The sequence below is a fragment of the Barbus barbus genome, assembly GCF_936440315.1.
Source record: "Barbus barbus genome assembly, chromosome: 27".
In the NCBI taxonomy this organism is placed as follows: Eukaryota; Metazoa; Chordata; class Actinopteri; order Cypriniformes; family Cyprinidae; genus Barbus; species Barbus barbus.
In genome coordinates, this window is record NC_136755.1 from 21,655,913 (window position 1) to 21,680,745 (window position 24,833).

Here is a 24,833-nt window from a genome sequence, read left to right on the forward strand (position 1 = left end):
AAGTAATAGCAGCCAAATAACCTAATAACCCATCTGCTGTGATGTCTGTTCATCAAATAACAAAAAAAAAAAAAAAAGGAAATCAATAACATTTGTAGCTTTAAGGATTCATATATTTAATTAAAAATTTAATATTTGATCACTTTATTCAATTTATGTATATTTCCTACTTGCTGAAGGGCACAGGTAAATATGACATACATAATGTAAATATAATGGGTTTATGTGAAGATTGTTTTAAGTTTACTTAAATTAGAAGTTATTTTTTAAAGTCTAATAAATGTTAAAATTGATAGCTCTTAATTATATTGTAATGCTAGTATAGTCAACATTGCATATAGTCAATGAACATTTTCCTAGAGCCATCAGTAGTATTGATATCAGTGATACTCTCCTTCACTCATAAAACTATGTCATTAAACATATTTAAAAATATATACTGTCATGTTTCTACATTAATTTGAAGATTGAATGTGAAATTATTGCAATATAAAAGTATATTTAAAAACTTATGTTAGGTGGGATTAATTGTGATTAATTTCAGAAAAAAATGGTGCGATTAGTAATTTGTTTTACTCAATTGACAGCACTAAAATATATATAAAAATTTTAAAACACACACACACAAGTTTAAATTCAGAATTAGCATAAAAAAAAGATTGAAACCCAGCATAATCCCACTTTTTTTTTATCCCATGATCCTCAATGTCCATCTCACTCCACAAACAATATCAAGCTCCAGCAATCATCATGAGTCGGTGCATTGTTTCTCCTGAAATGTAATTTTCCAATTAACTGACATCAAAGGACCAGCCATAAAGATACCACTCAAGAAGAATTAGGAATCAAGAGGGACAAGGGTAGTTTGAGGAGAGGATTATTTTCTCATGCTGATGTTTTCAGTAATGTTGGCTCATGTTATCTCTCAGGGGCTTGTGTTGCAGTCAGCTGACTGGCCAGTGTGTAAGAGTGTGTGTGTGTGTGTGTGTGTGTGTGTATTTTGCAGTGTGTCCTAAGGCTCTGGCACACAAACCGAAGCAAACTGGTGTTGCGTGTACACTAGGGTGGAGACAGGATCCACACGCACAGACATATTCAACTCCGCTGCGACGGTGTTTCATTTCACAGCACAAACCTTTAATGGGTCACCTGGGAGGAGATTTTTGGCAAAGGTTCTGCTAAATGGGGCATTTGAGTTTGTTTGACTGTGTGAACTAAGAATACAATGTGGTTCTCACACAGAGCGTGACTCAGGAGGCAGGTAAACAAATAGGTGGATTGTCAGTGGTGTGATGGGTCTAAAAAGTGTTTGAATGTGCATCATCTACTTAACCGCAAGAAACAACACAGGGAAAGTACTGTCCTCTCACCCTTTTTTACAAGAGGAAGTCAAAGTCTCTTTCTCCTTGCAAATCATGCCTCAGATAGTAGGTTTAACATGGTAGCAAGGTTTAACAAAGGAACTATGCTATCTCAACAAGACAAGTGGATATGTACCACACCTGATCCAAAACTACACAAAATATTGGGTTTTAGATTAAACACAACATTCTGGAAGACAGATATGCCTAGCATGCCAGGCAATCCAAATTAATGTTAATGTTTACATGTACTAATACATTTAAACCTTTTTTTTTTTAATTGAACAAATAGTTGAATGTATTCATCAGTTAATGTATTATCAAGAAAATGGATTAACAAATCTTAAAAAGTTCAAAGTTAGAACGTTAAACGTTCATTTTTAAAGCCAATGCCAACGCTTTAACTAATATTATTTAACTGAAACTTACTTACACTAATGCAGTTTTAACATTTAATAAATACCGTGAAAGTATTGTTCATTAATTCATGTTAGCTATTGAATCAACTAATATTAATGTACACAAAAAACCTATAGATTAATAAAAATTATTTAAAGTTGTAAATAAATTTCAAAATGTCATGTTTAATTCAATGTGTTACTTGCCAATTCTTTGTAATTATTTGTGAAAAATGCTTTTTCAGTGTATATAACTATATACAAACACACACACACACACACACACATATATACAAAATAATGCTATCACTGTGTACATATAAATAGGACTGCCTCATTAGCATCTGCCTATGATGAATTTAGAAAAGGGTGTCTAAATAAATAAAATTAAACTTTTCATGGCCTGATAATGCCACATTCGCAAACCATCAATTTAACAGATTTCTGTTCCAGTTACTTTCTGCTGAGTCACTGGGATTTTAGGCATCACACCAAGTAAAGCTCCTTCATGACATTTACCATTGTTAGAAATGCTACATAAATACATGAGAATTAAACTGTTACCTTTGCTACTTACAGTCTTACCTTAAACACATAAATGTGACTGACCCTGCCTCAAATACTAAATAACTGTGTGTGCCAGGTAAACAAGAATTAGAAAAATAGGTGGCGTTTCAATAGAAATTTGTTTTAGAAGTTCTCATATAGAAACTATAGCACGCACCCATGTATTCATATGTGAAAAGTCACATGGTAAATTCTGTGGAACAAACTTCTTAGACATCCTTCTCATCTTGGAAGGGTTTTGGATGGATGCGAAATGGGACAGCGCAAACAAGCCGAACACAAGACAAACGGTTTGTGCAAACAAGCAAGTAAACCAGACGCCTAACATACAACCCAAACAATGAGCCATTGCATATGTACAGTAATATAGCAGACAAATTAAGGATTGTATAATATCGTACATTCTCTTTACACGAACAACGAGAGAGCCATTTGAAGAGAACAAAAAAGATGATTTTTCCAATCAGGCAAAGCATTCATGGAAAATTTGGTCAGCTGACCGCAACATCCTGAGGACCAGACTGACTTAAAAAAAAAGAAAAAAAAAAAAGTGTAGTCCCATGCTGCTTGAAGCAGTTGAGTTCAGTTATAGGCTAACAAATGTCAGCCTATCATCAAAGCAAAGCTAGTATCAGGGCATCTAAGCTTCTCTGAACTGTAGTTTAAAGAGTAAGTGAGGACACAGTATACAAAGGTTCCTTTTACAACTTACATGTGGTCTTCTTTAGAAGTTAGAAGTAAAACAATGAAATTCAATGGAATATCTGATTTTAATATCTAATTTGTGATATTGTCATTTCAGAGTCCGTTTGGTCTGAGGGAGTCAAAATAGCTAAGAAAATTCTCAAAAGTTGTCAAGTTTTGCTGGGTAACTCCTTGTAGAGTTTATTGCAATATTTTAATATTATGTGACAGATGTGACTTTGAAGCTAAAATAAATACAGTGCGAGAAATAGAAGAAAAGTATAGGGTATCTAAATACTGTTACAACACCATGAAGGGTTTTAACCTGCAACTTCTGGATAACCAGCCCAGGTTTTTCACAACGAAGGTAAACAGTTATTTTGTTATTATCACTAAAAAAACATTTTTGGTTACTTGAAACAAATTGCATGTTAACTGAAATATTAGGTCACACATTGTTATAAGGTAAAATTCTCACTATTAACAAACTATCAAATTTGCCTCAAACTCCTAATTTGCTTATTAATAGTTAGTAAAGTAGTTGTTAAGTTTGGATATTAGGTAGGATTAGTGATGTAGAATATGTGCTTTATAAGTACTAATAAACAGCCAATGTGTTAATAGGCATGGTAATAGGCAACTAGTTAATAGTTGGAACTGGTCCCTGTACTAAAGTGTTACCAAATATATATAAAAAAAAAATTAAAAAAAATACACATTTTATTTCAACTAGTTGCCAATGCAACATTTATAATGTTTATTTAGTTTAACTTTACATATTAAAATGGCTAAAACTTAAAACTTACCAATAACTAAATCAAATTAAACCAATAAAATTAATTCAATTTAAATTATTAAAAAACTATAATAGCATCTCAAAGATACTAAAAAAAACACTGATTAGTACTGAATGTTAACTGTATGTTATGACGGTGAGTCCATGCCCAAGTGAATAACTATTCAGTATTCTTGTCAGCATTTAACATTTATCTAGTCAGGGTTCTTCAACTCCTACACTTGAAAGTTCAGCTCCAGCCCGGATGAAAAACACCGAACAAGCTAATCAAGATCTTCAGGATTACTTAAAAAATTACAGGCAAATGAGCAAAACAATGATATACAGCATCATATGACTGTTTCCAATGCCAAGTAATAACACCAACAATAAAACAGGCTAAACCGCCAACATTAACCTCATAAATATCATGCCAATTTCTCAGGCCTTGTTTAAAGCGAATATCGATGGCGTTTGTCTCTGATGATAAACAGGTGCAAAAAAAAAAAAAAAAAAAAAAAAAAAAAGAGATAGACGTGTGATATCACCACTCTCAAATAAAACCCAATCCAACAGCCTGAACATTCTGTTCTCTGTCGGCATGCAAATGTATACCTACATATAAATATAAGACCTGATATATGCCATGAAATGCAGCTGTATTGTTTTGATTTGTTTTTTATTTATTTAATTCTTTATTTGACAGGGACAATAGACAGCCCGAAAACTGCCCCAGAATTAGCTACAGAGCTAAATTTCATCTGCTGTCCCTGGGCAGGAAAATACAAAACAAATTATGTGACAAAAAAACATCAGTATAATACCATTTACAGTAAAATCCCTCCAAAATTTAACATAAAACGTATGATTTCTCACATAGAAACTACAAACAAAATTTCTAAAAAATATTCCCTATAAATAATGCAAAGCATCATCCTACAAACAATTATAAAAGTTTTACAACTCAATTTCTTTAAAAACACAGAAACACTCAATGGTTACACACCTGACTCGTTTTTAACCATGATTTCAAATGTAGCTTAAATTGTGCTGAAGTAGAACACTGTCTTATAGTAATTGGTAAATTATTAACAGCCCTTACAGAGAAAGCTGAACGACCAAAATCAGTAGCTCTAAAATTCACTGCACAATCACCTCTAGACGAAGCTCTAGTTTGTCTTATATTTTCAGTACAAGAAAAAACTAATTCCTTTAAGGGTGAGGGTGCAAGATTGTTAACAATTTTGTACATTAGACAACAATTATAAAACACAATAAAATTGTCAAAAGTAAAAAAAATTATACTTATCAATAATCAAACAATGATGATACCTACAAGGTTCCCTATGGAATACTTTTAGAGCACGTTTATACAAAATATATAAAGGTCTAAGAGCAGATTTTCCTGCTTGCGACCATGAAGTAATACAATAAGAGAAATGAGAAAAGATCAAAGAATTCCAAAAAACTCTTGAGGCTTCTATTGAAAGTTGACTCCGTATAAATTTAAAATTTCTAAGTTGAGGTGACACTGCACAAACTATTTTTCGAACATGCTTTTCAAATGTTAAATGAGAATCTAAAATAACTCCAAGATACTTAAAATCTGGTACAATTTGGAATTTTGCACCATTAACTAATATAGCTGGTTGGACCTTTTTAATTTTAAAATACATACATGCACTTTTACGAACATTTAATGTTAAGCAGCACTGAGTAAACCAATCTAAAATTTTTGTCATTGCAATAGATAATTTTTGTGCCACCTTTTCTTTTGTTTTATTGTGTACATATCGTGCATCGTTGCTATGTGTATGTTCCAAAAATCCAGACGGACTGAAAACAAAGATGACTAGTTCAACAAACACATTAGGTGTCACTGTCGCTTACACAAGAACACACAGATGTGTTGGTTTTGTGTATGTTGCTAGCACTCAATCACTTTTCACTTTATGGTCTGACTTTTACGAGAGTCTTGAGGGCCTGGTGTCATTTCGCACTGTACACAAACTCACAGACACGCACCCCCTGCGGCTCCGCGCTCTGGCTCACTGCAATTAATCACTCGCTCGCAGAATCCAGTGGAGGTTATGGCAGGTTCAACGCTTGAAACTCGAGTTACTACATCAGAGATGGATCACTCATACACAGAATACAGTATTAGTATTCGTACATGCACGAGGGGAAAGCTGACACACATAAATAAAGAAAGGAGTAAATAAGAAAATCCAGCGAATCCTAATTAATCCCACTTCGGCGAACCTTATGCGCTTTTGCCATTTTAAACAAACACATGTCACATCACCCGGAGAAGTTATACACCAGATTAAAGTGATGTGCAAAATGTTGGGTCTTATGGACGATTCATCAATGCACATCATTCTGGAAAACATTTACATTTATGTATTTGGGAGACGCAAAGCAACCTACAGGTCATTCAAAGTACGCACTTTTATCTGCCCATGCATTCCATGGGAATATATACACACACACACACACATACTACACACATATGCATCTATATATCTATATACACACACATATATACAGTGCCCTGCAAAAGTATTGGAACAGTAAAGACAAAATTGCTCTGTTGGCTGTGGAGTCAAGACATTTACAAATATGATTAAAAGATGAATATGAGACAAAACTACAGAATGTCACATTTTATTATTAGCTTTTTCAACACACGTTTTAACAAATAAAAAGAACAGCACTTTTAGAGTTCATCCCACTCATTGATGTGAGCATAAGTATTGGGACAGTTGAACATAAGGCAGATATAAAAGATGAAAAGCTATTATTTAGTTGCAGATCCCTTGCACACAATCCCAGCAGTGAGTCTGTGACCCATAGACATCACCAGACTCTTGGTCTCATCCTTTCAAATGCTTTTCCCAGTCTTTAATGCAGCCAATTCCAATTGTTGCTTGTTTTGGGGAGTTTCTGCCTTTACTCTCCTCTCCAGCTGGTGAAATTCATATTCAATCGGATTTAAATCTGGAGATTGACTTGGGCAATTCTTTCCAAGACTTTCCATTTCTTTGCCCTTATAAATTCCTTCACTGAACTGGCAGGGTGTTTTGGGTCATTGTCCTGATGCAATATGAAGCACTTCCCAATGAATCTGGTGGCATTTTCTTGAATAAAAAGATTCTGCTACTGTCATCATACATTGTCATCAGTAAAGTTGAGAGGGCCTGTTCTAGAGGCAGCCATGCATGCCCATGCCACGACACCATATGCTTGGGATCATTTGCAGTTCCCTTTTGTTCTCCACATTTCTGCTTTCCCATCACTTAGATAAAGGATTATCTTTGTCTCATCGGTCCATAAACACAGTTCCAAAACTCTTCTGGCTCACCTTTGTGCTTTTGTGCAAACTCTAATCTTGCCTTTCTATTTTTGGTGCTGGTCAGAGGTTTGCATCTTGCTGTGTAGCATCTGTAATTCTGTGTCAAAGTCTCCTGAGGACAGTAAACCATCAGAACATCACCCCAGCTTTCTGGAAGTTGTTGGTGATTTTACAGACACGTCTTTTAGGGTTCATTTTCACAGCTTTTATGATTTGTCTGTCATCAACTATTGTTGTTTTCTCAGCCGATCAGGTCATTGTTGGTTGCTGGTGTCACTGGTGGTTTCCAAACTCTTGATTTCTCCTTTGTTTTTGCTATAGCTATAATTGACTTCCTCTTTTACATTTACATTTATTCATTTAGCTGACGCTTTTATCCAAAGCGACTTACAATTGCTATATATGTCAGAGGTCGCACGCCTCTGGAGCAACTAGGGGTTAAGTGTCTTGCTCAGGGACACATTGGTGTCTCACAGTGGATTCGAACCCGGGTCTCTCACACCAAAGGCATGTGTCTTATCCACTGTGCCATCATCTTTTCTTTTAGCATCCAAATTGCTTACTTTTCTCTCAAAGTCAGCTCCGTCGTCTTCATCCTGGTTTGTGTGTGTCATCATCGAATGCAAGATTCAGAATGAAAAAGTAATGGATATAAACTGATACAACACATTCCCTGCTTTTAATAACTGAAGAATTAATGCAAAAGGACACAGCTGATCACTTAGAAAGACCTGTGAGGCAACTGTTCCAATACTTATGCTCACATCAGATAGAGGGATGAAACTCTAAAAGTGCTGAACTTCTTAGCTGGTAAAACATCTATACACATACACACACACACACACATCTATATATCTATATTGTGACGGTGAGGAAATTTTCCCACCGGTTAATCGACGTGACAACAATACCGGTATCACCGTGGTGGGGGGTTGTTTTATTTGTTTTTAGTTCCCTTGAGTTTTCCCACTTTCCTTTGCTTAAATAGCTTGTAAAAGCACCGTGTGCATTTTACTTTCACTTTTAAATTAGCGTCAATTCTGCATCAGTTGCTCGAATTAAATTCAAGCAACAACAACAAAATACAACGTAGAACATATTACTTTTATTTAAAAAAACTAATAAAAATACACCATTCTATATGCCTAATATAAAATAACATAACTTACAAATTTTAAATAGGTAGGCCTATACAAAACTGAAAATCAGTAAAGACTGAGGAATACAATTATAAAACGCAGAACGTTTATTAGCAAAACGATTAAGAAAGTTTGAAGGTATGGACTGCATACACCTTGATGTAAAATAATGGGGGGGGGGGGGGATCACAGAGTTTAAATAAAATAAAAATCAGCAAATAGCGTGGATCCAAATAAATGAGAAACGAATGTTGAAAATAAAAATCTAATATCACATCTAATATCAAAAATCTTTAAAAAAACAGGCACTTTTACATTTCGTTTTGAAACTCTTCTGCCATGGCCTTGTCTGTCTCACCTCACTCTTCTTGTCAGTCAGCTCGACTCTCTCTCCTCACGTGACAAATGAAATCTGATCTGTGATGAGCGACTGTCGTTCGTTCAGTGTGCTGCATTGAGCAGCCGCGTTCAGTTTTAATTGTAGTGTCTGTTCTCTAACTGAACTAAATGATTTTTATTACTATTAAAAAAATCTAAATGACGGTGAGGGATGGTGCCGCGGTGGGCAAGTGATGTAACCTGTGTTGCGGCTTAACACCGGTATCGCCGCCAACACCGTCTATTGCAGCAAGCCTAATATATATATAAAATTTAACTGATTTAATCAATTGTTTTCATCATTTGAATTTATATTTCAGAAGTTACGGTATATCTACTGTTTTATAATTTGAAATCTAACTCCTTACAAATATTTTACAAGTCTCTTACTAAACATATTTCTTGAAAAGTTGTGTTGGTTTAATATTTTGCTACTTATCGCACACAAATCACACACAAGAGTGGCCAAGCACACTTTTGGGGTGACAGTAGACTTGTAAATTCATGCGACATACAAACGCATTCACCTGTCAAAAAAACGTACAGATTCAATCTGCTGTGCATTTGAGCAAGAGAGCGTATGATTTTAGTTGCAGATGCAGGCAGTGTAACCTTGTCTAGTCTGAGGGCAGTGCCAGCATAAATACAAAGACACTCAGATAAACGCACATACAGAAAGACCTCTGTGGAGCATGCACAAGAAATTACAAAAGATTCAATTTTTGTGACGCATATTGACAGATCTCAAGCACCTGATTATAATCACTAACGCACTGTCAGTATCACAAACACAGCAGCAGCATTTATTCCATTCCCACGTTCAGCAAGAGACTACATTGTGCAATGCATGTTGTGCCCATGTCATGCCCGCCAATGACGGAGCAGTTCTGTCTGATGCCCGCCGGTCACTAAGGGTCAGACAATCCTCATGAGATCATTAAGAAACCACATGTGTGCATAACCCATCTACAGCATTCTTCATTAGTGAAGTGAAGTGACATACTGCCAAGTATGGTGACCCATACTCGGAATTCGTGCTCTGCATTTAACCCATCCAACGTGCACACACACAGCAGTGAACACGCACACCGTGAACACACACCCGGAGCAGTGGGCAGCCATTTATGCTGCAGCACCCGGGGAGCAGTTGGGGGTTCGGTGCCTTGCTCAAGGGCACCTCAGTCGTGGTATTGAGGGTGGAGAGAGCGCTGGACATTCACTCCCCCCACCTACAATCCCTGTCGGCCCGAGACTCGAACGCGCAACCTTTGGATTACGAGTTCACATGATATTACATTAGTAATATCATGTCCAAAATAATGCCCAAAAAGCACTGTCAACCATAATAGGCCCCAATTACTGGAAGTGTGACCTTCAAACTCTAGAAAACATCATAACTGACATCAACTTCTGGGAACAAAGTAGGAACGAAGGTCAAAAACATTAGGGCTGGTTGGTGTAACAGTATATACACTGTGTGATTGTAGAAATATCAACATGTAGAGATTTTTCTATACACCTTGGGATATCAGTGGAAATAACTGCTGTACATTATTCAGTTGTAACTACAAATTTTCATTTTAATATTAGACTTCATCTGATGTACATCAGCTATTTGACTTGGAATATGGCTCACAATCAGGGTCTGGAGTCTGTTTATAATATATTTTTTCTGTTTTTACTCACTCAAATGTTACATAATGTGAATGTTTGTGCACTCATGTCAGACGTATTCGTCTGTTATGAATGGTCTTATCTTTTGGTCTGTGTCCATGAAGTTCCAAATAAAAAGTAATAAATCACATAGAATTCACTGGATTATTTAGAAATTGGCAGTACCACATGACTGTTGCATATATAAACCATTTTTTATTTAATTTCCAGGAATAATAACTATAATGTAATATACACGAATCCTTGATATATGGATTATTACTATGAATTCATGAATCATTCTGAGAAGGAATTAAAAGCTATTCTAATGACAGACATCTGCCTCTCATTTTTATTAAATACACCCATATACACTACCATTCAAAAGTTCAGGGTCAGCAATACATGCTGTTCTTTTAAGCTTTCTATTCATCACAGAATCCTGAAAAAAAAAAAATTATCATGGCTTCCACAAAAATATAAAGCAGCACAACTGTTTTTATCTTTGATAGTATTAGGAAATGTTTCTTGAGTTACGAACCCAATGTATTAGAATGGTTTCTGAAGAATCATGTGACATTGAAGACTGGAGTAATGGCTGCAGAAGAATTCAGCTTTTGCCCTTAAATTGCATTTTTAAATAAACAGATATTTGTAATTGTAATATTTCACAATATTACTGTTACTGTGTTTTTGATCAAATAAATGCAGCCTTGGTGAGTATCAGAGACTAAAAATCTTACCAACCCCAAAACTTTGAACAGTAGTGTGTATTATATCCATATAAACAATCTGCTTTTCTGATAAATAGCATACATTAACAAATGAATGAATAACTTAATTGTGGTACCAAAATCAACCTGACCACACAGGATGTCCTATACGTCTTGATAACGGAAATCATACCTCAGCAGACTGCCTTGGGTTCAACCTCAAAGCTAAAGCCGCGTCCTGTTTTCAGATATTGTCAGTTGTTCTAGACTCACTCAAGGGCAAAAGCACAAAAAGGGAGGAAGACCATTCAAACAATGGTCATTCCAAACAATCTTCTGACCCCTAGTCTAGACAAAGAATCTCTTCCTACTGTATGTTCTAAAGAACTGAACCTTGCCAGAGATGCACAGTGTTTTGATTACCACTCACACTACTGCGTAAAGTATGTAGTGCGTTCTCAGCACTGCCACAATAGGCACTATTTCGGTTGCGACGTCGGGTGACCAAAATACAATGCAAATTCAACGCCTAATGTCAATTTTAAATTGATGTCCAATACCGACGTCAGCTGACGTCGGTATAAAAACAACTGATTTTGTTGTTTTTAGGTTGTGTAACCCATACTCGGAATTCAACTCTGCATTTAACCCATCCAACGTGCACACACACAGCAATGAACACACACACACACTGTGAACACACACCCGGAGCAGTGGGCAACCATTTTATGCTGCAGCGCCCGGGGAGCAGTTGGGGGTTCGGTGCCTTGCTCAAGGGCACCTCAGTCGTGGCATTGAGGGTGGAGAGAGCACTGGACATTCACTCCCCCCACCTACAATTCCTGCCGGCCGGAGACTCGAACCTGCAACCTTTGGATTACAAGTCCGACGCTCTAACCATTAGGCCACGACTTCCCTTGGGAGGGAACTTGGGAGGGAAAGACAAAGAAAGAAAGAATAAAAAAGAAAAAAAAGAGAAAGAATTAAAGGAAATAAAGAACGACAAAATGAACGAAAGAAAGAAAAACAAATGATTGAAAGAATGAAAGTGACGGTACAAACTAAAGAATGAATAAAGAAAAACAAATAAGAACAAAGAAAAGAGTGAACAAGCTAACAAACGAAACCATGAAAGAGAATGACAAATGAAACAAAAGCACAAACAAACGAAACAATGAAAGGAACCAAAATTAAACAACAACAGAACAAAAGAACACACAAAAATTAAACAAGAATGAACAAAAACAATGACAGACAACGAGTAAATGAAAAACAAAACAACGAAGAGAACAAAAGAATGAACAGCAGAAAGTGAATGAAGGAATGAACAAACAAAAGGAATGACAAAATTAATGAGAAAAACACGATTGAAAGAAAGTACGAAAGAGAGTGACAGTACAGAATAAATAATTAATAAAGAAAAAACGAACAAGCAAGAATGAAGAAAAAAAGAATTAACCAGCTAACAAATGAAACAATGAAAGAGAATGAAAGGAGGAACCAACGGAACAAACAAAACAAAAAAAGACAGACAAAGAGGAAACAAAACAATGAACAACCAAAAGTGAATGGATGAAGAAACAAAAGAATGAAAAAAGAAACTACGAAAGAAAGAAAAAAAACAACAAAAGAGCGAAAGAAAGAACTAAAGAAATGTAGTAGTCTATAGCAGCTGATGGGGCCATAGGTGATTGTACTCAAGAGAAAAAATACTGAGAAATAGAAATTGGACAAAAGAGTGATGGATAGACTGTCCTCAGGGTGTTGACAACAACAAAATGATCATATTCACATGAAAAAGACAGAAATAGAGTCAGGCAGCACATACAGGACATCACAAGATGTCACCCCACCCGAGGTAAGGTCACTCCCAGTAAAGAACTGGAAACACAGGGCCATCCCACAATGACACTTCACTCAAAGCTCCAGGAACGCTTCAGGGAGAGGACATACAAAACATGATCTGTCTAATGTGCTTGCGTATGCCAACGAGCATAAATAAAGTTATTTTTTTCCTTTGGAAAGGGAGCTTAAGACAAGGCATTGTGGGAAAAGACAGAAAGGATAGGAAAGAGGAAGGAAGGGCTTTGACTGCTGGCACAGACCTGGACAAATATACACATCCACACACACTCGCAAGTGGAAACGCAAGCGGCGTGAGAAAGGAAAGCAACTCATCTCCAAGAAAAGAGTCTCCGCTCAGAGGATGCTAAGAAAAGATATGGGCCAAAAGAGACTGACACTTTTCCGTTCAGGATTTCACACTCGTGACAATGCTTGACAAATGCACATATAATCTCGTAGGGCACTCATTATACAACAATAGTGCACACGTGAAAAGTACAGGCTTTACAAACAACCCCTCTGACTGACCCCGTGAAGTCCAAAGAGTGTGTGTGGGGTGTACAGGAGATTAAAGAGGAAACGCTCTGTACGACTGCAACCTGATAAGCTTGTGAGAGTCATTAGTTCTGTACTAAAACCTAGTGAGCTGCTCCACTGTAGTGTCTACATTGGCTGTAACCTTCTAAGGCAGCATCCAAGTTGAAATGTAATCTTACCTACATTTCACTGCTGGTTATACCCTGTATAATTGTGTATGTGACAAATAAAAATCTTGAATCTTGAATAATCATTAGCGACTGATTTGAAACCATCCTTACCGGAAAAATACTGCTTCTCAATAAGCACACTCTGAGGCCTTAAACACTCTGCAGTTTTAGTTATGCAAGATTGATTTTTGAATTATCCTTTTGAATCTTCTTTGAACATTTTGTGTGTGTGTGTGTGGGGGGGGGGGGGGGGGGGGGGGGGGGTCACCTAGCACCATTGCATCTTTTCCTCCAGTTCTTAATAGTAATTACTATATTAATATAGATATTATTTTATCTTTGTTATTATAAATAAGAACAGATGCAAAAAAGCAGTAGAACATGTAAAAAGAAACAAATAATGCATTACATTTTCATTTTACATCTAAACAAACGCATTCAAGTAAGAAAAACACACAATTAAATGTAAAAATCCCTTTAGTGTGTTCATTACAAATAAATTGATTATTAAAACTACAAAATTAGTTCAAATCAAGAACAGTGAGTGATTCCTTCTTTTGTTTTATCATTTGATTAACATATTAAGACCTACTGTAATGCACGGATCTAATATAATGTTACACATCTGATGTTTTTCCCCCAAAGGTTCCCCAAACGTCCACTTAAGACATGACCGATTATGTTTGTGTGAATATTTAAATACTGTAATTCTGTGTATGTGTGAATATTTATCAGGATCGCTCGCTGGCGAAAGCACCTTTTATGTGGGCTCTTGGGATGTCAGTCAGCGCAAGAAGACACTTCCCTAAGAAAACGTTCAAATAAAGACAATTTTAGATGCTTGATTACTATTTGGGGCATTTGGGATCGCTAAACGAGGGCTCAATGAACAAATTTTTATGAAAAACTCAAATTCGATTAAAACCCAAATTTTTCACTTGCTCAAAATTAGCCTGTGCACATTCCGACTCATTTTGCCAGCACGGGTCTCGAATTTGGCTATTTTTGGGGGGATTTGAACGCAAATGCAGTCACAAAATGTTTTAAATTAAATAAATAAAAATGAAAGGCAGTAGTAAAAGAACCAGAATCTATAGTAAAGTAATGCATTTGAACTATATGCAAATAACTTTTATTTTATTTTAAAATATGCACGTTCACTGTTTTGATTTTTTCTAATACAAAGGCTGAAAGATTAATGGCACATTTGACATATTTCTCTCTTTTGACCAATATAATCTCTATGCTATCTTTGATTTTTTTTCTTTTGCTATACTGGGGCAAATGAGACCCCAAAAAATTATTTCTTGTAGTTTCCGTTCACCACTATATAAGTTTACCCAACTATGATGACTACCGGGAATGTGAAAAGGGTCCATTAGCACTTTGATTTGGTGAAGCTGAGTGCCATATGCCTGCTTTCTTTGATTTGATTGGTCATTTGTTATCAATGACTTTATAGGCTACTTTAAGTGAAACAAAAGTGCTTATAACTTAGATTTCTCTCATCTTCATGACTTGAAAATACAAGATATCTTAGCACATTAGGTTTTGAAATAACCAATGTGCCACTGGCATCCATAATGCAAGGTAGGGCAAGACTAGTTTTTAGTTGCAGAGACAGACAAATGCCATAGAAACAACATTTAAATGTCAAAGAATCTCCAATCATTTCAGCTTCTCTTAACTTTGATGGTTTCTCGTACAAACATACATGAGAACAGACTAGGATGCCAGACATACAAGTCTCATACCTGCAATAAATCACTCAGGTAACGTCTCATGCGTGTCTGATGGATAATAGCTTCAGGGCTCAGAGAGCAGTGTCTGTTTTCAGCTCTTACATGTGGCTCCGATGGCTGTGGCAGAGATCCAGGGCTCAGCACAGGAGATCCCGAGGGGCTGCAGAGCTCAGGGAATGGGTTCGGAATTGCAGGCAAAGATGCTGGACGAACTTGCAACTCTTCTTCCTGAAGTCGCCTACAAGGTGAGACACAAAGAGGCAAGAAAAAAAAAGAGGTTGTACTTGTACTTTTGTACTGAACTCACCTTTAAAATTATTCAAAAATACATACCGTTCCTAATACTAAAACACTTAGTGCTACAACATCTAACCGAACCGCCTTGTTAGTTTCTCCTCGTTTCATTAAGATCTCATTGGTTAGTTAGCCATGCAGTATTCTACGCTAAGTTCCATCTGACTAGTAAGCCAATTCTCAAATAACTACTATGATGACTTTTGTTCTACCCACTTAAATGATAGAAGTACTTACGTTGTCCAATCTATACAGACTGTGTCTGTTCCCCAAAATATAAATTTAATGCAGGATCTAGAAAAAATCTGATCGTGTTTAAACCAGAAAAACAAAACAAAAACAATTTTTAAAGCTTGGGCTCCTAAACATTAGATCACTCGCACCCAAAGCAGTTATTGTAAATGAAATGATCACAGATAATAATTTTGATGTACTCTGCCTGACTGAAACCTGGCTTAAACCAAATGAATATTTTGGTCTAAATGAGTCTACTCCACCAAGCTACTGTTATAAACATGAGCCCCGTCAGACTGGTCGTGGCAGCGGTGTGAAACAATATATAGTGATATTCTCAATGTTACTCAGAAAACAGGATACAGGAGGTTTAACGCATTCTAAATACTTCTGCTTAATGTTACACTGTTAGGTATGCAAAAGAAATCTCTCCTATCTCTTGCTCTGGCTACTGTGTATGGTTAATGTTGATGAAGTGCTAATTGTTGGAGATTTTAACATTCACGTTGATAATACAAATGATGCGTTAGGACTTGCGTTTACTGACCTAATAAACTCTTTTGGAGTCAAGCAAAACGTCACCAGGCCCACTCATCCTTTTAATCATATGCTATTTTAATTATATCGCATGGAATTGATCTTACCGATATAGATATAGTGATGATGTTACTGATCATTTCCTTGTATCGTGCATGCTGCGTATTACTGATATTAATTATATGGCTCTGCGTTATCGTCCGGGCAGAACTATTGTTCCAGCCACCAAAGACAGATTCACAAATAACCTCCCTGATTTATCTCAACTGCTCTGTGTACCCATAAATACACATGAACTAGACGAAATGACTAGCAACATGGGCACTATCTTCTCTAATACATTAGAAGCTGTTGCCCCCCTCAAATTGAAAAAGGTTAGAGAAAAACGTACTGCGCCATGGTACAACAGTTATACCCATTCTCTCAAGAAAGAAACTCGTAATCTTGAGCGCAAATGGAGAAAAACTAACTTGGAAGTTTTTAGAACTGCGTGGAAAAACAGTATGTCCAGCTATAGACAGGCTATAAAAGCTGCCAGGGCAGAGCATATCCGCAAACTCATAGATGATAACCAAAACAATCCAAGGTTCTTATTTAGCACAGTGGCTAGATTAACAAATAAACAGACACCGCCCAATCTAAATATTCCCTCACAGTTTAATAGTAATGACTTTATGAATTTCTTTACTGATAAAATAGATAACATCAGAAATACAATAACAAATGCATATTCTACAGCGTCTAGTATTTCAGCTTCATTCATCGCACCCAAAGAAAATCTGCAGTGCTTTAAAACTATAGGACAGGAAGAGCTAAATAAACTTATCAGTGAATCTAAACCAACAACATGTTTATTAGATCCTGTACCCACTAAACTACTGAAAGAGTTGTTACCTGTAGCAGAAGAACCGCTTCTCAATATTATTAACTCGTTATCTTTAGGTCACGTCCCAAAACCATTCAAGCTGACGGTTATTAAGCCTCTTATTAAGAAACCACAACTAGATTCTAATGAACTGGCAAATTATAGACCCATTTCAAATCTTCCGTTTATGTCTAAAATTTTAGAAAAAGTTGTGTCTGCTCAATTGTGCTCATTCTTACAAAAAAATTATCTCTATGAAGAATTTCAGTCAGGTTTCAGGCCTCACCATAGCACAGAGCCTGCACTTGTTAAAATTACAAATGACTTGCTTCTTGCTTCAGATCAAGGCTGCATCTCATTGCTAGTATTACTTGATCGTAGTGCTGTGTTCGACACTATAGACCATGACATACTCATAGATTGATTACAAAACTATACTGGTATTCAAGGGCAGGCTTTAAGATTGTTTAGATCCTACCTATCCGATCGCTACCACTTTGTTCATTTAAATGGGGAGTCATCTCAATTATCACCAGTAAAGTATGGTGTACCACAAGGATCTGTCCTAGGTCCTCTGCTATTTTCAATATACATGTTGCCCCTTGGTAATATTATTAGAAAATACGGGATTAGTTTTCATTGTTATGCTGATGATACTCTATATATGTCAACAAGACCAGATGAAATTTCTAAACTAAACTAATAGATTGTGTAAAAAATGTAAAAGATTGGATGACCAATAATTTCCTCCTATTCAATTCAGATAAGACAGATATATTACTTATTGGACCAAAAAACAGTACACAAATTCTCTTGGATTACAATTTGCAACTAGACGGATGTACTGTTACGTCCTCTAAAGTCAAAAATCTGGTTGTTATATTAGACAGCAATTTGTCCTTTGAAAATCATATTTCCCATGTTACAAAAACAGCATTCTTCCATCTTAGAAACATTGCCAAGCTTCGAAACATGCTACCTGTTTCTGATGCAGAAAAGCTAGTTCATGCATTCATGACCTCTAGACTGGACTATTGTAATGCACTGCTAGGTGGTTGTCCTGCATCTTCAATAAACAAGCTACAGATAGTCCAAAATGCAGCGGCTAGAGTTCTTACCAGGTCAAGAAAATATGATCATATTACCCCAATTTTACAGTCTCTGCACTGGCTACCTATTCAGTTCCGTATCATTTACAAAATATTATTACTTGCCTATAAGGCCCTAAATGGTTTAGCTCCTGCGTACCTAACTCATCTTCTACCACGCTACAATCCAACCCGCTCCCTAAGGACGCAAAACTCTGGACTTTTGGTAGTGCCTAGGATAGCAAAGTCCACTAAAGGAGGTAGAGCTTTTTCACATTTGGCTACCAAACTCTGGAATAGCCTTCCTGATAACGTTCGGTGTTCAGATACACTTTCTCTGTTTAAATCTAGATTAAAGACACATCTCTTTAGCCAAGCATTCACATAATGCATCTTATAATCTTGTACTGCAGTTATATCTGATCAAATGTACATTATTATTATTCTTTAGCTTGGGTTGAACAAATAATTTTTGCTTAGATGGAACAGCAGCTACGCTAATTATGTCTCTATTTGTTTCTCTGTTTCTGCCACAGGATTAACATCCCGTGGTAACTAGGAATTACAGAAGCTTCAGTCTGGATCCAACCCTTAAATGATCTGAGATGACCGAACACCTGAGAAAAGATGATGCCAACCCCTCAGAGGATGCTCAGACAACATACAGAATTACCAAATTTTGCCATAAGTTAAATATATTAAGGTTCTGCAATATATAAGTATATTGTGGAAACTTAATTTCCTGTAGAGCTGCTTTGCAATGATTTGTATCGTAAAAAGTTCCCTGAAAACTTTAGCGTAATGCGATGGGCTACTGAAAAATAAATCAAAAGAATCCATGTGAAATTCTCAACGCCACATTACGGATTCTACTACAGAATATATGAATGAAACCGAGAGATTTGAAACCTACTTAGCCAACCGAGAACCGGTTCATGAACTCTCGTAGTGTTCGGCAGAGTTCAGCAGACAGATACATAGACTGCAGATGCTAAACTCGTCTTCGGGTCTTTGATCTACATCAATAAGACCAGGAATAATACATGACTGCCTAAGCACAGTTGGAGCAACCATAATAACTGAGGGAATAACTGAGAGAATTTTAAAAATCCGAACCGTAGCAGGGGGTGGGCCGTTCAGGGTTCATGGCCGAGTCAGAACGAAAGAAGACTGTGTGTCTGTGTGAGTGTGTAGAGACGGGAACCTTTGAGTGAACCCATCTCGGTGTGTGTATGCGTGTGAAACTACACCCTGCTGTCATGGAGATCAGAGAAGAGCGGATGAAAGACAGCAAACGATACAGAAGCCCTGCAGAAAGGTGAGGTGTAAAAGAGCTGATTAGAACAAGCAGTCTGAGAGGATTCTGGGGAGAGAATAGATTATAGCTATGAACAGAAAGATGACTTTAAAATGTAGCTTTAAAATGAGTATGAATATGGTTTCTTAGATCCAGATCAACCCAATGATAAATAGGTAACATTAAAAATAAATAAAGAAGGAATATATATTATTTCATATATTATTATAATAATTTATTTTAAGTCATTTAATGAATACTTTAATGAATAATTAACTGTAGTTATTATTATTATTATTAAATCACACAAAAATAAATTCACAGCACTAGATATAATAAATGACTTGATAATTGCAATGTGTGATACAAGCAGGGTTTCAACACCTTTTGACCAAATCATTTTCAATTAATATAACTTCATAATAATTGATGAAGTTACTAAATATTAGGTCATATCTCAGCACAACTACACTACTTTAATGTTTGTAGTTAGTCATATTTTATTGTATAAATTAATACTTTTATTCATCAAGGTTTCAATTGCATTAAATTTATCATATGTGACAGTGAAGAATTTTACATGTACTAATTAAAATGTATTTAAATTAAATGCTGCTCTTTTGAACTTTTTATAACAAAAAATCGTGAAATATTAAGCACCACAACTATTTTCAACATTGAAAAGAAGAAATGTTTCACAAGTACCAATTTAGCATATTAGAATGATTTTTGAAGAATCACATGACATTGAAGACTGGAGGAATGATGCTGAAAATTTGGCAAATTTTTAAATATATTAAAACAGAAAACATTTAAACTGTAATATTTCACAATATTTCTATATTTTTGATACTTCATTGTTTCTTAAGGTAACGTAGAAAAATTCACATTCAAAATTTGCTTGATTTTCTAAGTCTGGAAATCATAATTCCACTGATGTTGTTATATTTTCATTACAGTTAAAAACACATACTTAAGGCCCTTCCACACGGAGCATGAAAAAGCAAAACGAATATCGGACGTGATGACGTGCTGGAATAAAACAACAGATTCCTATGGATGCTTCCACATAGACCGCGAACATTCACACACCAAAAATGCGAATGTTTTTTGTTGTTTTTTGCACCAGTCTGAAAACACAGGCCGTCCGAAAAGATTTGAGCTAGGATCACGTGACCGGAGCAGCTGCTGTTGAACAAAAGGTTGAGAATGGTGGCGGTTTCGAAAACCAGTGTAAACAAACACTAAAGAAGAGTATCCCGCATACTCTTGTTATCGTTGGCATTTGAGAAATAAAATGATTCTCACATGTTCTTTATACAGAATAAAATTTCTAATAATTCTCCACTGAATCTTGTGATCATGCATTATAGATAGTTTGTGTTTCTGCTGTAGAACCAAACTTTGTTTCTTACTTTAGATGTTAAATCCATATATGAGTTGCATATCTGAGGAAAACTGCATTGTTGGTTGGCGCCACCTAGTGTGCAGGAGTGAATTAGCAGAAAGCGAACAATCGGTTCACGCTTGGTGTGAAAGCACCATTTGTCCACGATTCGCCTCGCTTTTTCGCATTGCGCTCAGTGTGGAATGGCCTTTAAATGCATGCATATACATTACCTGACAGCCTGTATGTGCATTGGCTGTGATCGCTGGAGCTTTTGGGCTGGAGAGTGGGGGGAAGTCCCTTTATTACCAGGGGCCCGTGGCAGTGGGGCCACTCTGTTGCCATGGAGTCCACTGCCATCAGTGCTGTACAAGAGGGGGGTTGAGTCCGAATGCCGGGTCCCACAGGTTGCATAGATGCTCTCATAGGAAGAAAGAGAGGCCATGTCATTCACCAGGGCCTCCAGATCTACATCATCCTCTGAAGCAAAACAAAACATGCATGGAAAGAGAAAGATTGAGTCCTAGATCATTCACAAGCCACAAAATTGTTTCAGCAGAAGCCACAATGCTAACAGTAGCCTCAGAAATACACTCAATTCACATACAATAGAATGCTGTAATTAATCATTGATTATTATGCATACTAACTGAGACACTGTGTGTAATATTTATACTATCATTTGTCAAGCAGAAGAATCTTTTTAATAAACAAAAATTTCAATTATGAAAAATGTAAAAGAAATGATGTCCATACTCTCCCATTTAAAAGTTTAGGGAAAGTTTTTTCTTTTTAAATCATTTTATTTGGCAAGATTGCATTAAATTAATCATCCTTATCAAACTGAACATATTAGAATGCTTTCTGTAGGATATTATAGACTAAAACAGAAAACAGCCATTTTAAATTGCTATAAGATTTCACTAATATATATATAGTGAAATGTTATGCATGGAAAGAGAAAGATTGAGTCCTAGATCATTCACAAGCCACAAAATTGTATATATATATATATATATATATATATATATATATATATATATATATATATATATATATATATATATATATATATATATATATATATATATATATATATATATATATATATATATATATATATATATATATATAAGGGATGCGCGGTATATACAGGTACTGGAAAAGTACCGGTATACATTATATTTCAAACGGTACGATATCAATTTTGCTCAATTCGGTATTTCATACGCTGCAGTTGCGAAATGCACCTGTAGGTGGCAGTGCTATAAAAATAGTTCAGTTTTGTGTGTAATGGCAAAATTATTATATTATGTTTTGTTTTTTTAAGTTTTCTAAGTTAATTTAGAAAAACGTTTGGAGAATTGTTGTTAGTTAAATAGCCTATAAGTTTTTGTTTTTTAAAGTAACGACCAAGCGGCCAGCGGCATGAGCTGATAGTTTGATCAATTTAGCCTTCTCATATCATCATGACTTGCCTAAAATAAAATCTATAGATATACTAAAACAGTTCAAGTATATAACAATGTTTAAACGTTAAACCTGCTCTATAATAATAATAATGTGCGCTAGCCTATATCTAAGTTTGTGCGGAGAGTGGAAGCTAAAGCGCGCTCTGCAGGACATTGAGGCACCAGCGCAAACACTTGCATTGTTTTCAGTGGAAACAAATTAAAATAGCCTATGCCATCATTTTTTTTTTTTGATAAGAGTAATACATAATTCGGACCTGTGAAGGGTCTACTTTTATTTGTGTGCACTCACAATACCAACAAAAGGTAGTTCTTTTATAAAACAAAGAAAACAAACATGCGCTTTCTGCCGTCTCGTCTTGAACTGGAGCGCTTCACAAAAATGAACCGAAGTTGAACGAATACATGCCTCACAGACATGATAAATATATCTATAGAAAGCTTTAAATTATTACTTAACGAAATAAAAAAAAATTAAAACAAAAACTCTTTTATTATTGTTGTAGAGTGACACTGAATTGTATCATAATCAATAAAGATGCATTTCTCTCTAAAGGCGCAATGAGGAGATGGCGAGCCAGGATCAGCAACTTCATCCTTGCGACACAGACTCTATTAGTAAATAATTCAAATATCTCCTTACTATTTCCCGCAGACACATTCATGGTTATGTTTGCTGGGGTTTTGCAGCAAGCTTTAGCCTATTGCGTGCATTTGAACGCAGAAGTATTCAGCTGCGCTGAAGTCACTTGCGCACGCCGCTGCGGGACACTAAACACCATCGAGCTGCTCTCAGTAGCGGCGCGGTCTCGTGTTGTTTCCACCAGCCTACCAATTTTTTTAAATCACTAATCGATGGATGTCTACAATATAAAAATAATGAGAAACCCAAAACAGTCCCAAGGCCCGGCCCGCGTCTGAACTATGACGTGGAAATTAGCCCGAAGCCCGGCCCTAGAGGCGTAAAAAAGTCGGGGCCCGGGGCAGAAATCCAGGGCTCTACAATGACTTACTTCTTGCGTTGTCATCCCGACGGGAGGTGTGCTAACAGGGCATTTCACGATTGGTATATATATATATATATATATATATATATATATATATATATATATATATATATATATATATATATATATATATATATATATATATATATATATATATATATAGAAACAGTTTACTTCTAAACTGCTTGTTAAACCAGTTTAATTTAAATTTTCTATAAATGTTTAAACAGTAAAATATGTTGTATTAGGAACTGTATTTAACGAAAATAAAGGCATTTAAGCAAAGAAAGAAAGAAAGAAAGAAAGAAAGAGAAAATGTCAAAGAAATAAAAAACTAAAAAGAAACTAAACTAATAGCAGTTATTGAAAACCTAACTGAAGTAATAATGATCAAAAATAAAATAATCACTTTCGATTATATACATATAAGTTTTATGTGGGACAATAGGCTATTGCCATATCGAAATCCAAAATTTTAGCTTTTATACTGTAACTACCAATTGCTTCTAGACCTCAAAATGTGTTTTAAAATGTCAGAATCAGAAAGAGGTTTATTGTCAAGTGTATTTACACATAAAAACACAAGAAATTCAACTTGGTGTCAGGAGCATCCAGTGGAGAAAGTACAGACAGAGTGCAGACATGCATATAATTTAAGTTAATAGAATGAAATATAAGGTTAATAACAAATAGAATAGACAATAAATAAATAAAAAAATAACTATATGGTAATAAAAATATAGATAAAATTGAATTATGAATGTGCAGATGTTTTAGGAGGTTATGTACAAAATATAGAGAAAATAGAAAGAATTATGAATGTGCTATTTTACAGATGAAAACTTTTGAGAAGTTATGTACAGATGTACAGTCCTGAGATGTTAGGCTATGTATTGTTCAGGTGGAATATAGCCTGAGGGAAAAAGCTATTCTTATGCCGTTCAGTGATCATTTATCTGTGTCCAAATGCAAGAACAGGAACAATGTTTCCGTATTGAAGGCCAAAATCTCAATTAGGCTAATTCATGAGCATGCTCTGGTTTTCTTTGATAGATGGCAGAAGAGACGCAACCGGAAACTGCGTACGTGAAAAGTTTCTCGTGAGCACGTGATAGTTTCTTGTGCACACACGAAAGTCTTTTTTTGCAAATGTCCCTTAGGGGCTCTGTACTTACGAGACCTAAGAACAGTATTTTTTTTTCCAAATCTTGAGATCCAAACTCTGGAAAGGTAATGTGTACTATACATAACACCATTTAAGAAGTCATTAAAATGAATTTAAAAAATAAAATACCAATGTTATGTAAATTTCTTATATATTCTAAAATAAAAGGT

The 24,833-nt window shown here is 35.7% G+C and overlaps 1 protein-coding gene across 5 annotated transcripts in view; it reads right to left on the bottom strand.

Annotated features, from left to right (window-relative positions):
• LOC306847103 (growth factor receptor-bound protein 10-like) overlaps positions 1-24,833 on the bottom strand; it is an 82,828-nt gene that overhangs the window by 27,825 nt on the left and 30,170 nt on the right. For all 5 annotated transcript variants that reach the window (XM_079380884.1, XM_079380880.1, XM_079380882.1 and 2 more), the window contains 2 exons: positions 21,253-21,499; positions 15,420-15,555 (listed from right to left, as the gene is read on the bottom strand). In XM_079380884.1, the coding sequence (XP_079237010.1) occupies positions 15,420-15,555; positions 21,253-21,464 (348 nt within the window). In that variant the 5' untranslated portion in view covers positions 21,465-21,499. The remainder of the gene's footprint in view (positions 1-15,419; positions 15,556-21,252; positions 21,500-24,833) is intronic.